The following is a 15,075-nucleotide window of genomic DNA, read 5'->3' on the forward strand; positions in this document are numbered from 1 at the left end:
ATTGAATTTTTGGGCAAATATTTTGGAACTAGAATTGACTTCAGAAGTGAAACGCGTGCAGAAATCTCCATCGCATATACAAACACAAGTAAAAACATTATATATTATAGCTTCCGAGCCGATACAATAAAATTATGATACTATTATTTGTTCCTAATTGAACAAATTAATAACTTGAATAGTTATGATGTCATTGTGATATGATTTACCTTTTGCATGTTTGTTATCAGTATATCAATATGCAAACCAAGCTCAGAAAAATGTCATTTTTGAAATAATTACAAAGTAATTACAAAATATTCATAGAGCTATGAATTGATATAATTTTAATAATATTGATTCTTAATACTTATTAATGCTATTTGTGAACTGGAGAAAAGTAGAATGCTTAATTTTAATTTTCATATTTTCAGTTTTCCATGTAAATCATTAGATGCAGCACTCTGGCTTTAAGTAGTAAAAAAGAAAGAAGATATTTATGGTATCTAGATACGTTGTATTTTGCCTACAATTTATCTTTTTTTAGGTTCTTCGAAATTCTCCTGTTATACTATATTAATATTTGAGTAGTATATTTTTAATTTCATATTGCATTTAAAAAATATAATTAAGAAATTTTATTATCTCTATTATATTAAATTACAACTAAGGAAAAAGTTGGGAAATGTTCCGACAAAAGAAAAGGTAAGTTTTTGAAATAATCGCGTAAAGTGCTGCTGATATGCAGTTTCAGAAAGCATCCAAACATTTTTTGATACTGGATTACATATTACTATTAAATAAAGCCTTTGATGCTACTTTTTATTGATTAACTGTATTTTCAGTTCTGTACGATCAGTTTAAATGTATCTGGAGATGAATTTAACGTATAAAAGTTATTTTGAATGATTCTTTAATTTAGCCCTCAAATTTTCTGTTTTTACTGTCTGGCAGAAAAGTTAGTTGCCCCAAAAATATTTTATTACAAAAAATATTGTAATGGATTATATTAAATCTATGTAATAAATTGACTGAGTGATTATGAACAGAAACAGAAGTTTAAAAAAAAACATTATCACAGTTTTATAGTTCTTTATGCTGATATATTCTGAAAATATCCTGCCTCCTCCAAAAATTTCACGATAAGCTTTTCCATTTTGAAACCGCTTTTCTTAATAAAAGTTTTTTTCTTTTTGTGTACAATAACTGATTTAAATCCATCGATCGTAATGGATTGTTTGCATAAATATGAAGTTTTAGATAACCTCATAGAAAGTGTCAAGCATTTCTACACCATCGGTGTCATTATTTGATTTGAGGCATTGCCAGTAGCGCAAACATTTAATCTCATCAGATTATTCAGTTCTTGAGCTCAAACTTCTTAAATGCCATATTTGTACTTGATACCTTATCGCGATGACAGCTTACCCTCTTACAAATCGTTCTTGGACATCTTATGGTCATTAGGAATATGCGATATATTCCTGACTTCGTTCACTTAGTCTAAACTCAGAAGAGTCACTTCGCCGTCACATTTTTTAACGTAAATATTTATAGTTTATGAAATCAGTTTACGAAGCGGAAAAGCATTGTCATCTAAAGTTTACACATTTTCAAAATATTTTCAATAAGAAAGTGTTGAAAAGTATTTCTCGATAACAAAAATGTGTTCGATCTGAGAAAGACTCATCTCCATTTTTACAAAGTGAGTTTCTAAAGCTAACAGAATAAATTGTAACTGAAATCTTAAGTGACGTATCATTTGTAACATTTTAATGATAAAACAATTTGTCATTAACACGTATTTTGAAACTCCGTTTTTTTTTTTTTTTTTGTTCTTTTGAATTTGGAATGCGCAATATTTCGACACTGTGTAACATAATAAAATTTTGAAATTTTATGAATAATTTTACTTTTACTATGTTACGCTTATTATCTTTTTTGTTATGATATGAAGACTGTAATAAAGACATGAAAAACAGACAGAAAATAGAATCTTTTGATTTTCATAAAAATTAAAGTAAACCCTTAATGCCGGAAAAGATTTTTTCTTTCTATTTGTTTTTATCAAAACAATTTCCGCATTAGGTTTTTGTTTGGTTTATAAATGATGGGCTTTCAAATGTCTTTTTTAATAAATTATAATACACAATAGTAATGTTTATTCAATGCATAGAACGTTTTTTTTATCTTTAAAAAATCTCATCTGTTTCATATTTATAACTAATTCAAAAACACCTTAAAATTCAAAAAAATTGAGACAATGGAAGATTGCATGAAGAAAAGTGTTTTCAAAATGTCTGAAGTTACATTTACAGATTTAATTATAGCAATACAATACCAGAATCAAAACTGTTACAAGTGCTTTTTCTTTCCTAAATTTAGATAAATTTTTGAATTTTTTATGAAGACAAAATAATCGTAAATAAATAAAAATGAAGGAATAATTCCAGAATTAGAAAAATATGTTTGGACTGATGTATAAATAGAATATTTTGGAAGATAAAATTTTGGTAGTTTTGCAATTTTTGAATATTTGAGAAGTTCGATGTCTTTTTGGGCAAATTGTGTATTGCATTAAATCATTTTTCTTTTAAATTCATAAATATTTAGATTTTTTTTATCTTATAAAATCGTTTGCGTTGCTTAGTTTTTTTAATACTTTAATTTAATTTGCTGTTTAGTTTCATATTAATAACGCTCATTCTCTCAGTATTGAAGCATTATAAAAATTTCATAATAATTGTTTTTTTAAATCTTATTACAGGATTTCTTCCGGGGGAAATATTTCGGAATACATCGAATAGTAAGTTGTATTTTTGAAAATTTTTATTTGTTGAATTTTTTTTCTTTTATATAAAAAATGTTTAATAAAATTTCCTCCGCTGTTTGAAATTTTTAATAATTTATGATATAGATTCTTATATTTTACATTATTGATTTAGAATAGAAAGTGTTATGAAGTTTTCATAATTTTTTTTTTATAAAAAACAAACAAACATAAATCTTTGTTGAATATTTGGAAGAGAGTTGGCATGAAATTGATGAAATATTAATAAATTTTTAAGTTTTATGTTCTTAAAATATTATTTATTCTTTGATTAGTTTTATAATAATATTCAATCGGAAAAATTTCTGCAGTTTACAATGATATTTATCCAATTGCGAAATTAGGTGGATTGTGCAAAAAAGGATAAATTCTGAATATTTTTTTATTTTTTATTTTCCAATATAATTTAATCGGTTGTTTAATGCCAAATAACATCATTTAATTAATCATATATATATATATATATATATGTTTTAATTTACTACATTTTATTACAACTTTATTATTTTAAGAAACTTATAAACGAAGGAGAAATGGAATGATAAAATCGTTTCCTTAAGCTAAATCCAGTTTTATTTTAAAATTGCGAAGATAAGATAGGATCTAAAATTACAATAATGTGTACTGAAAAGTTAACGATTTACATGCAAATTTTTTATACAAGAATCTTTTGAACTCACTTCGGTAAAAGTTTGAATTTCTGATAATTTTAAACTTCATTAATTTGGGAAGCTCTGAAGAAATAAGGGAATTAGTTTATATAAATTAGGAGAAATTTTCAGCACAAAAATCGATTAATTGTGTCAAAAATAGATATTACTTCTTTATAATTTTATAAATGATTTGAAAAGCAAAAATTGATAAAAGGTATAATGGAAACCTATAACTGTCAAGTTCAGCTGCATAAATTAAATTAGGGGAAATTTTCAATTTAATTAAAAAATATTGTAATTAAACATATAATTTTAATAATTAATTATCACAATATTACAATTCTTGATCGAATTATTTGAAATAAGTCGGCTACCTGCAAAGGATGTACTCGAAAGAATCAGCTTTTAATTAGCCAAAACAACAGAAAGTAAGCTTAGGGATTATAGTGGACAAATAACTTGTTATATTTTTAGAAACTGTTTCGTTAAATGGTTACAAAAACTACAAAAGTATTAATTTTAATACCATTAGAAATACTGCTTCTGTTATAATGTAAAGATTGTATTATATTTCCATATAATTGGATTTCATATTGTACTGTTTCCAATTTAAAAGTTTCTTTCTTTAACTCTATAGATGATCAATTTGGCAAAATGTATAGCTTATTTTTACATAACAAACATCCATTTTAAGCTCCATCTCATGAATTTTAACAAAACTCCATTTCTCATGAATAATGAAAAATTCTATACAAAAAGTATATATTATGAAACGTGGATAAATTGTTTATATTTCATGTTACACACAATTGTGAGAAGTTAAATATTAATACGATTTTTTTTTTGTTTGTCACGTGAAACATTTATGTTTGAAATATCTAAAAGTCCTATTTACTGAAGATGTTTTGTATTAATGGAGGATACCACGAATATTTGGATAAGAAGCCATTTAATAAGTGATCAGATTTTCTCTTCTCTTAACCGTTTAATGATGGTTTCGGAGTTGAGTTATCCCTACTCCGATGATAAAGCGTAATCTCCTACAGGAGAAATTAGGCCGTGGTCGATTATAGTACTTAATGCTCTCTTCTCAATTTCCGTGTAACTATCGAGACAACAATTTTTCAATTAAATCCTGGTTGCCTAGGCATGTGGGGGTCACTCTTTATCGAGTACTAGTCATTCTTCATTGAAAACCAGTCGCCATTTTTTACTTGTTTATTTAACTGTAGTTGCTATAACTTTTCAATCTTGGAAACAGTTTAATTGTTTTAATTAAGTACTTTAAAATATTATATAAGCATACTTGCGTACTGTTTATAGTATATTTTCTAATGAAAACGAAATTCATCAATTCCATTTTTTTCTGTCTTCGTATGAATATATTAAGATGCATTTTGCCGATTTGTTAAAATTTTCTATTAGTTTATTAATTTAAATAGGCATATATCGATGTGATATAATACAACTTTTGAAGCACCGCATGACTCGCTAGAATCTTGTACTTTTCCTGATTATTATCTTATAGAATTTAAATTAAATTTTTATGTTTTACAGCTGAATTATAAAGTTTAGTTAGCATTAAAACAGTTTCCTGTAAAGAGGTCTTTGCTGAAATTAAAAAGAGTTCAAGAAATACAAGTGATTATATAAAAACACGAATTAAAATTCAATAAAAATATATTCTTTGTTCTCAAAAATTTGGTAAATATTAATTTAGAGCATTTAATTATTAATTTATTTTTAAAAAAACACAATATTGTAATAGCAATATTTATGTGCCCAAAATATTGCAAGATGTGTTAAATTGTTTAGAAAAATTTACTACAGGGCTATTAAGAAAAGAAGCAGATTAAAAATATTTATTTCTAATGAAACACAATATAGATACGTACGATACATCATTGAATGGAGAAAAGTTCAAAGTTTCAATTTTTTTTTTAATTCGGATAATCCCAATAAAAGCGGTACTGTTTATTTACGAGAAATGGAACATTGCAACGTCTCAGGAAAAGTTGTTTTATGTGTTGCATTACGCAAAGAATGAATTCATTGCTGCATTGCAACTTGTATTTCGCTGTAAATTCAGCTAAGAACCACCTCGTCATACATAAATTTACAGTTGGTACAAGAAATTCATAGCAGGTGTTGCATGTATAGGGAAAAAAAAAAAAAAAAGCACTAGCCGTCATCGTACATTAGATGAAAATGTTGAGCGTATTTGCATTGCTTTCAAACGTAACCATAGAAAACGACAAGGAAAGGAAACGGACAGCTTGGAATCTCGCAACCAGTTGTATAGCGCATACTTAGAATCTAAGCCTGCTACTCTTTAAGGTCTGAAAGATCAAATCCTTACAGCAGTGAATTCAATAACCGGGGTCCAGTTGCTTCGCGTGTGTCAAGAAATGGCTTTCCGATTCGATGAACTTATGTTAAATGCTTAGAATAAAACTCTGAGCTTTTCTCTATCCAATGTGACATATTCATCTCTATCTATTGTTATTCATTAGAAATTAAAATTTTAAACCTTTTTCATTTCTTTTTTTTAATTGCCTTGTATATATAATAAATATTGTCACGAAGATGTAAAGAACTATGCCGTTAGCTTAAACAAATAATTAGATTTATTAGAACGAAGCAACTCAAAACACTGAGAACTTATGTATTATTGATGGGACTCAGCTGTTACACATATATAAATGTTTGATGACAATCCAAATCGAATATTTAAAAAAGATGTAGAACCTCTAGATCTTAAATCAACAATAGATAAATTAAAGAATTCCATTCTTTGGATAAAACATCGTGGTTGGGATTCGAACCATGGACCAACCAATCAGAATGCTCTTTGAAACTCATATGTTGTTACTTATTTTTCCTTAACGCTATCTACTGTTTTTTAAAAAAAACACCAGATTATAAGAAGCGGCGGATTAGCGCAATGCCGGATTATCGAAAGTTTGCTGTATAATGCAGTTTTGAAGTATTTCCTTCAATCTTCCTTCTAGATAGTTTCAAACAACGAAGAACAATCTCCAGGAGTAAAATGGAGTTTTTTTGAATCGAAACATTTCTTTTACTCAGAGGACACTCGAGGTCTTTTCTATTTCTACCTCCTTTTTTCTAGAAACCTTTAATTCATAAATTGCTTCCTGTATCAGCTTTTTTCCAAGAAACGCCTACGGTTTATATAAGAAAGGGTTCTTTAACGAAGTAGATTAAATTAAGTTGCAGTTGGTCACTCATATAAAATCTTGTCATAACCTATAATAATAATAATGGATATGGAATAATTTCTAATAGAAATTTCATTTTAGCTATTTTCTCTTTGGAAATATGTCGATGCTGTTCATGCTTTAGAGAACATAAAAGAAAATTTTAAAACATACCTATATGCATAGAATGTTGACAAGTGTGAACCTTCACGGGAAAAAAAAATCAGAATATGAGATTTTTAACTCGTATTTTAGGTGAATGAGTGTTTCATTAATTTCTGTTTTCAGATTAAAATAAGGAGATTTTAAAAGAGGAATACATTTCAAAAATAAGAAGTAAATCGAAAAATCCATTTTGAGACAAAGGATTCTTTTTAATATCCTTCCGAAACTGATGTATTAAATTACTTTTCCGTGTGACGCAATTAAAATGAAATGCTCTATTCGATTAGATTAAAATAAATAAGTAAGTGATAGCGTAATAATGACCTAATGTATTATGGCATGGCATAGTTGAAAAATTTGAAATGAAGGAAGAGTATTATGTGTGTTGTCTTTTAACTGTATTTTTAATTAACAGTATTCAAAAATTGGCTCATTATTAGTGCTTATTACAAATTATTTTCTAAAGTTGAATTGGTTACTGGAGATTTCCTCGCAAGCGAAACACAAATGTAGTCCAGTTTCTTCTGAAAGACTGCCTATAATCCTACATCAAAATTTGCAAAGAATTACAATTGTAGTCACAAAATCACATATCAAATTTTGTATATTTAAGACATTGCATTTTCGAGTTATCCCGTTTATTTGACTATGAAAGTAAAGACCGACAGACAATCGACTCGTTGACAGATTTTATTTTAAATATGATAGGTATCTACGTGTTAAATTGTGTTCCAAATGGCATTCATCTAGTTCTTTTCGTTTCGTATTTATTTTTTGATGTAAAGATCACATACCAATTTCATGGTTCTAGCTCAAAGCATCTTTAAGTTATCTGTATAACAGACAGATATAATTCTAAATAATGCATCATACCATACGTTTGGCGCAGCATAATCAATAATGGTTTTTGCGATAGAAAACTCCACTAAATCAAATCAAATCAAATCTAAATGATGCAAAAATAAGTAAAAGTATTTTTTGGCATGAATCTAATTATTTATTTTCAAAGAATAATAATAAAGAGTGACCAGAAGATAAGAAATAATCTTCTGTAAGATACTTTTGGGGGTACTATTTTATATAGAAAGTAGTTTTATCTGCAAAATGCAATTTTTTTTCCAGGAATTAGTAATGAAGCGAGTCAGGAGGACTGTAACTGTGAGTGGAGGTTCTATCAACATTATGAAGCTAAGGGCTGTCAGATCGTGCAGACAAACTCTTGTGGATGTCCCACAAATTATTTATGTTCCTCTGTGAAGCAACCAGCTTCACAGTCAAAAGGTATTCACAAATTAAAGTATCCACTAATTTGAAAAAAGTTAAAATCAAAATAAATTTGCTTCTTTTTAACATGGCATTATTTTTTTGAGAAATTTAAGCTATTGATTTTAATCTTTTTATAATTTTCTACTGCCGAGGAATATAAAAAAACGTATTCATTCTTTAGAACAGATGAAGTATTGAGAATGAAATCTCACATTCATCTATTTATCCATTTAAATTAAAACAAAAACTAATAAAATATATATTTATAAACGTAACTGATGCTTCAGATAAAATAATTTTTTTAAATTTTGGTTTGGTTTTTTTTTTTAGCACAAAAGCCAATTTTTTGAAAGTTAATTGTTTTTGTTGAAAACGATTATATTATTGGGTTTATTTTTGCGTGTGGACAATATATTCTATATTTTATTTATTTTTAGTTATATTATTTTAACACCTAAGTTGTGGTGACAGTTGCCCTGTTTAGAGATAATACTTCAATCCTCTGTCAGCTTGGTTTAAAAACCATGTAAGTCGAAAAGTTGAAATTTTTCAGGAGACTCTAATAACTATTTAAAATATCCATTAGGAGCATTCATTAAAATTTTTAAAATGTCTATTAGTTGCACTAATTTGGCGAATTGATTTGCGAGAGTTCTAAAGTAGTATTTTTTACTTTTTCTTTCCCTGTTAAAATTCCAGCTGCAGTAAATTGCATTTTCTTAAAAATTTTGTTTTGCGGTTTTGAAAACAAATCGATAAATTACGCATTTATAGAATAATATTAAATTCTTTGACATAAACTTCTAAAAAAATTAAAACTTATTCATACTTAGAAATCTCAAAAACAGAAAATTTCAAAAAAAGAATTAAAATTTAATCATACTCAGAAATCTCAAAAATAAGACATTTAATAAATGAATAATCTTATGATGCTGTTTCAAAAAATCAAGCCATAACCATCTTATCAAAATTGCAAATAATAGCATTTAAGTATATTTTACTATAGCTGCTACATCGTTAACAAATTTCGGACACTCAATTCAAAGTTTGCAAAATTGTTTAAACTGTGGCTTTAAGAATTTGTTAGAGCTATCTTGCTTGAGTTATGATTATGAATTATTTTTCTTTTTAAAGAACAAAATTCACAGCTGAGTAATGAATTATTCTTCTTTTTAAAAGTTGCTTCGTTAAATTTCTTTCAAATTTTAAAATGGGTAAGAATAGTTTTTGTACAATAATTTAATTTGAAGTAATGGAGGGAAAAAGTTAAAATTTCGATTAAGTTTTTAATTAAAATTCTAATTAAAGTTTTGAAAATCTTGTAAATCTAACAATTTGCAGCTAGTATTCAGCCTGTAAATATTACCATGTTAGGATTCGTATAAGCATAAAACTATAAGAAATGCATAGCATTTATATAAATTACAGCAATACATAAAAAATTCGTAAAAAAATAAATGCTTAAAAGAATTTTATATCAAATGAGTTTTTTACATAATTAATACTCGTTGGATTTGTAAAACGCCATCTTAAAATTTATGAATTAACGTAAGCATAAAAAAAATGAACAAACGATTTTTATAAACTGAATAATGCCAAACATTAAAATATGGTATGTTTTTTTTTTTCCATAGTAATTTTAATAAAAAAAAATAATAATTTGTTCTTATTAATTATAAATAATATTGTCTATTCTTGCTGTTAATAAAAATAATTGAATTGAATAAGAACAAACGATCTTTAAAAAACGATTATTTGCAAATGCACCCAAATATTTTTAAAAAATAAATGTTTTTCAGATTTTCTCTTCTTTTTATGCGAAGTTCTAAGGCCAACAAGTAAAATAATAATATAATTAATGAAAAATACTATTTTGTAGTAAATAGTAATGTTTATTCTTATTAATAGCAAATAATTCTTATTAATAACTTTTTTATCTATACGAATAATGAACATTTTTATCAACCTCCGAGTTATGTTGACGTATTCACTTGAAATATAATTCATTTTACTAAAATTAGTAGCTTAGCAGTAGTAATCAGATATTAAGTATATGTGAAAAACATACTAATGCGCTTAATTTTTTACTTCTGTCAGTTGGAAAAACTAGTTAAAAATATTTTTTTTACCCTCTACCATGAATACCGCTCTCGCTTATCACTATCTCAGTTACATTATGTTTGCAGATTATATGTTGACCTAATTTAGAGCTTATTCCATTGATTTATTAAATTGAATAGTATTTTGCAGTTTGCTTGTATCAAAACGTGGAATACAAAGTAGGAGAAAAGATCAAACTTGCAGATAATTGTCAAGTGTGCAGATGCGTGGACGGAATAACACCCCAAGTCGTATGCAGACAGAGAGAATGCCCTCAGCTCGATCTTGTTGAAGGAGAAAACTGTCATTTGGTATATGAAGAAAATAAATGTTGCCCTTCAAGATATGAATGCAGTAAGTTTTTAAATCAGAAGTATCTACGTTTCAGTCTTTATCTTCTGTTATTGTTTTTAAAGTTTACAAATGGGAAAGTGAAGTGAATTGGACGAATTAATAAAAAGCCACCAAAGATACAAATTAATACATGTAACAAATATTAAAGTGTTGTATATAATAATAAGATGATGACAATTTTTATATATTTGAAATACAATCAACTCACATGACATCACAATCACATAATAAATATAACTGCTATATCATTCTAACTACATGCTGTTGTATACTGCGCTGTCGCATCTAATTTTATCCTGTAAGAGTCACAATGGATTCCGAATTTAGGTCAACGTGGCGTATTTGTTGTTTATTACACGAGCAAGATTTGATTCCATTTGTAATTAAAGTTTAGAAAGGAAATACTTGAAATGTATTATCACATAATGTGCATTGACTTGAAAAAAGTACGTTTGTGAAGAAGATATACAGAAATTCTTAGTTCTCATTATCGAGTACGAAAATGAGAATTTTCCATACAAGTAAGATTTTTGACTACCTTAATGACCCTGTAACTGCACTGTTGCTAGGTGATACCATCATTTTCTTGTGAGGACTTCATAGACAAATATTTGTAATGGGATATATTTTGCATGGCATAATTGATATGTTGTGGTTCTTGGCGGGCAGCTTTATCGTATTTCCTGATGCAGCATCATTAGTCAGTAATGATTCTATGGTGCACAAGCGTTTGCTTTTTTTCTTTTCCACTTCTTTTTTTTTTCAGTATAACAAAGTTTTTTATCTGCACAAATTTGAGAAAATATTGATAAATTGAAAAAAAAACAAAAAAACTTGATACTTAAAAGTACGATATTCAGTTAAATTCGAAAGATTTATGATTCCATCTTTAAATATCTTTAAGAAAATTCTCTGTAGTGTTCTGTCTTTCAAATGGGGACATGCTCGTTTTCTTTATCTTCACATAACCATACTATTTCTAAGATTGTAAAATTATTTGTTTCTCTGCAGCATCTTTTGGAGGATTAGCTTATAAGAGAAATTAATTGGAATCTTATTTGCAGAAACCCTTAAAAAATATTCTTGTGCCAAATAAGATCTGTCTATATATTTATTTACTTGTCTATAAACAATGAGTTAACGTAAAAACTATTTATTTTAGCTGTGGTCAAATTTTTGTCAGACTTATTCAAGAAGATGAATTGCAAGCCCGAAAGTTATTCGCAATTTATTTTTAAACAATAGGTAAACAAAACTAATGATTGAATAGGAACGCCATTTCTCACTACGTTCCATTGTCTTTACAATGCATTTTATGCAATGATCCATAAACTCGCGCTTACCTATAAATAAGAATGTGTTCAAATGGAAAACAAATCTCTGATATATATTTACTTTCTCGTATACGTAATGCAGAGAAAATATAATGGTCTTTAAAAAATTCGAACTCGAGATTTCGACGAATCTACACGTTTTAGATCCTCCTGAGCTCGAAAAACACATACATTATTTATTATATTATAGTATTATTATAGTATGCGAGAACGTTTTAGGAAAACCACAACAGCAGGTTGTTCATGCTATTCTATAAGAAAAGCAGCGTCTACATTATGGATCTACTTTAAAGGATCTAAATAATTAGTTGGTATGAAATCCGGGCTTTAGAAAGGATTCTTAATGTTTTCGACACTCAAACAACTATTGGTCGCAAGACTGAATATAGCAGTGTGGGTTCAAGCACCTTCTGCTGCAATAGGGCTCGGCATTTAGTGTAGATTTGAAATGTCAACGTTTTGTGTGAAGAGTCGCCGACTAATCTTGATTCATTCTACAACCTTCAACAAAGGAAACGGATGACGCTCGTTGTTTGTTCTTGGTCAACATTGCTAGTGGGAGGACTATGTTTACTTTTCAATTGAACGAAGATAAATTACCCTAATGCAATCAAATTTCGGTTGTGCGACAACGATGAACTACATAATGCATACTCAGCAAGTTGCCAATGTCCTATTAGAATAGTTTTTTTCTGACTAAAATGAGAATAATTTTTCATCTACCTTTGTAAATGCAATAAATATAGGATATATTCCATTCAGTTCGTATATAAAATTATAATTTTAAACATGCATGCATTATAAGTAAAGTTTTGTCATTACAGTTATTATTATTATTATTATTGCTAAATTGGCTTGAAAAATGTTCTAATGATCTAGTTATATTTTTTATTTAATAAACTTTAATTATCTTCATCAAAAATATCAATAACTTATCTTTTTTTTTCAGTTGGTTATGCGTCTGATAATACCGCTGAAACATCAGGTAATTGATTTTAAATATGACATGGTACTTTTTCTTTTTGTCAGAGAGATTCTATTTCGCTGATTTCTTTTTCTTGGTAACTATTCTATTAAATAATAATTTTAAATTAGTTTTAAGCGGATATCTCTCAAAATATTATTTGCTAAAGTTTAAAGCAAAATAATATAGATTTTTTTTTCCTATTATGGAGAGAAAAATTTAACTGCTCTTTAAAATTTAAAGAATTATAATTCAATGAAATAAAAAATTCAGAGACTTTCTAAACTTGAACACCGATAGTTTTTTCAACGAAAAAAAAATTCATGTTTTCTTAGTATTTAATTCTTGAAAATGGAGATTTTATATTTGAAATATAAAATTGAGAAAATTTATATTTTTTTAAGTGACATATTTCACATCTTTGAATACCTGCATTTCTTTTATAAAAATCTCGTTAATATTAAAATTTCTCTGAATTATGAAATATCGAAAAGAATAGTAACATAAAATGCTTTAGAAAATTTTCTTATTCTGAAAACCTAAATTGATTAATAATACATTCTTTAAAAATAATAAATAATCTCGAAACTTCATCTTCGGAAGCATTTGTCAATTATGTTAGAATAGATTAACGTCCTATTTGAATCTATACAAAAACTATTTTAGGAACGACTTCGGCATTTTTATCTGTAGTCACAAAACGAGGTTGAGACCAGAGTTAGCAGCCACTTTCTAGACTTTCCATACCAAATAACGTCTTCACATTATTTGGTGTGGAAGTCAGGAAAGTAAACACAAGGACATATTTAATCCCCATCAAGTCTACATACGCGATACAATTTTATGGAATTGTACACGAGGCACGATCAACAAAGCCTTGGCATTGCCATTATGTTATTGTGGCCTTCTTTTAACCTTCAGTATGGTTTCCGCTTCTTAACACATTATGTGCCACGGTCAAGTAGGTAATATTTCTCAGCTGGACTCGACATGTTTTCTTTTCTTTTCTTTCTTTTTCTTTTTTTCTTTTCTTTTTTCTTTTTTGTAATTTACGTTACGTTAAACGTTAAATATATTGTGTTCTCTATGATTTGATTAATTTGTTTTGGTTTCTTCAGTTTTTTTTATTTATTTAGACAACAAAAGAGCGACGCGATATTCACATGTTTCATTATTTTGCATTTGTGAAAACCACGCTTAGAATGTATTTCCCTACAGACCAGAATATCAGAAACCCATATAAAAAGAGGTGTTTCAAAAGTCCGCTAAAATTTACAAATTCAATAATTCATGGAATGGTGTTGGTAGAAAGGTAAAAATTGACACACATGCTTGAAATAACATGGGGTGTTTTTAAAACCAAAAAAAAAGTGTAAAAAAATAGCCAATATACTAAACTTCATTTAATAACAAAAGCAGTAATTGGCATATAATTTTTTTGCAAAAACTATATTCTTTGTAACAAATGCTCAACATGTCGACCATCATTCGCCAAAAATACCTGTTGTCAAGGAGCAATATTGTGAAAAGTATTGTACAGCATATCTGTATTTGTGATGAGAAATTGTCATCCGATGTTGTCTTCTAGCATCCCTAATGAGGTCAACTTCGATGAAATAGCAGTAGACTTGCGATTTTCGGTTACCTCACAACCAACATCATGCAATGGAGTTTCCACAACAGTTTTAGGACTTTCGTTAGCCCAAATTCTGCAGTTGGGGGAATTGACATATGTTAAGGCCGGTCCACAACACGTTAGATGAATAACCGTCATCTCCCATTTTTTTGCATTCTTTTTTATTTCAGTTAAACCCCATTTCATTTCAAGCATATGTGTCCATTTTTACCTCTCTACCTACATTACTCCGTAAATTATTGAATTTTCAAATGCTAATGGACTTTTGAATTACCCGGTACATTATAATGTCGCGCAGTTCAATGCGGCGTGACCATGAAGATGTAAATACCCGTTGCATATATGTATGTGTACGACACGGCCTTCTGAGAATACTTACTACTGGCACGCAATGTGCTAGATATGCAGTGTGTTAATATACTTCCCAAAATCTATAATAAGCCCAAAATAAATATAATATAAGCTTAGAATAGGAAAAATACTAAAATGAAGTCGGAATTTCTGTTAGCCTATCATTCTCAATTACTCTCTGCCAATGCCGATCGCCTTGCGAAAAATATGGCGAAAATATGCGAA

The 15,075-nt window shown here is 27.9% G+C and overlaps 1 protein-coding gene across 1 annotated transcript in view; it reads left to right on the forward strand.

Annotated features, from left to right (window-relative positions):
* The window catches only part of LOC129963079 (uncharacterized), a 44,802-nt gene that overhangs the window by 11,964 nt on the left and 17,763 nt on the right, over nt 1-15,075 (forward strand). The window contains exons 2-5 of the mRNA XM_056077115.1: nt 2,747-2,785; nt 7,968-8,126; nt 10,362-10,565; nt 12,849-12,884. Coding sequence (XP_055933090.1) covers nt 2,747-2,785; nt 7,968-8,126; nt 10,362-10,565; nt 12,849-12,884 — 438 coding nt within the window. The remainder of the gene's footprint in view (nt 1-2,746; nt 2,786-7,967; nt 8,127-10,361; nt 10,566-12,848; nt 12,885-15,075) is intronic.

This window comes from Argiope bruennichi, chromosome 3 (genome assembly GCF_947563725.1).
Source record: "Argiope bruennichi chromosome 3, qqArgBrue1.1, whole genome shotgun sequence".
In the NCBI taxonomy this organism is placed as follows: Eukaryota; Metazoa; Arthropoda; class Arachnida; order Araneae; family Araneidae; genus Argiope; species Argiope bruennichi.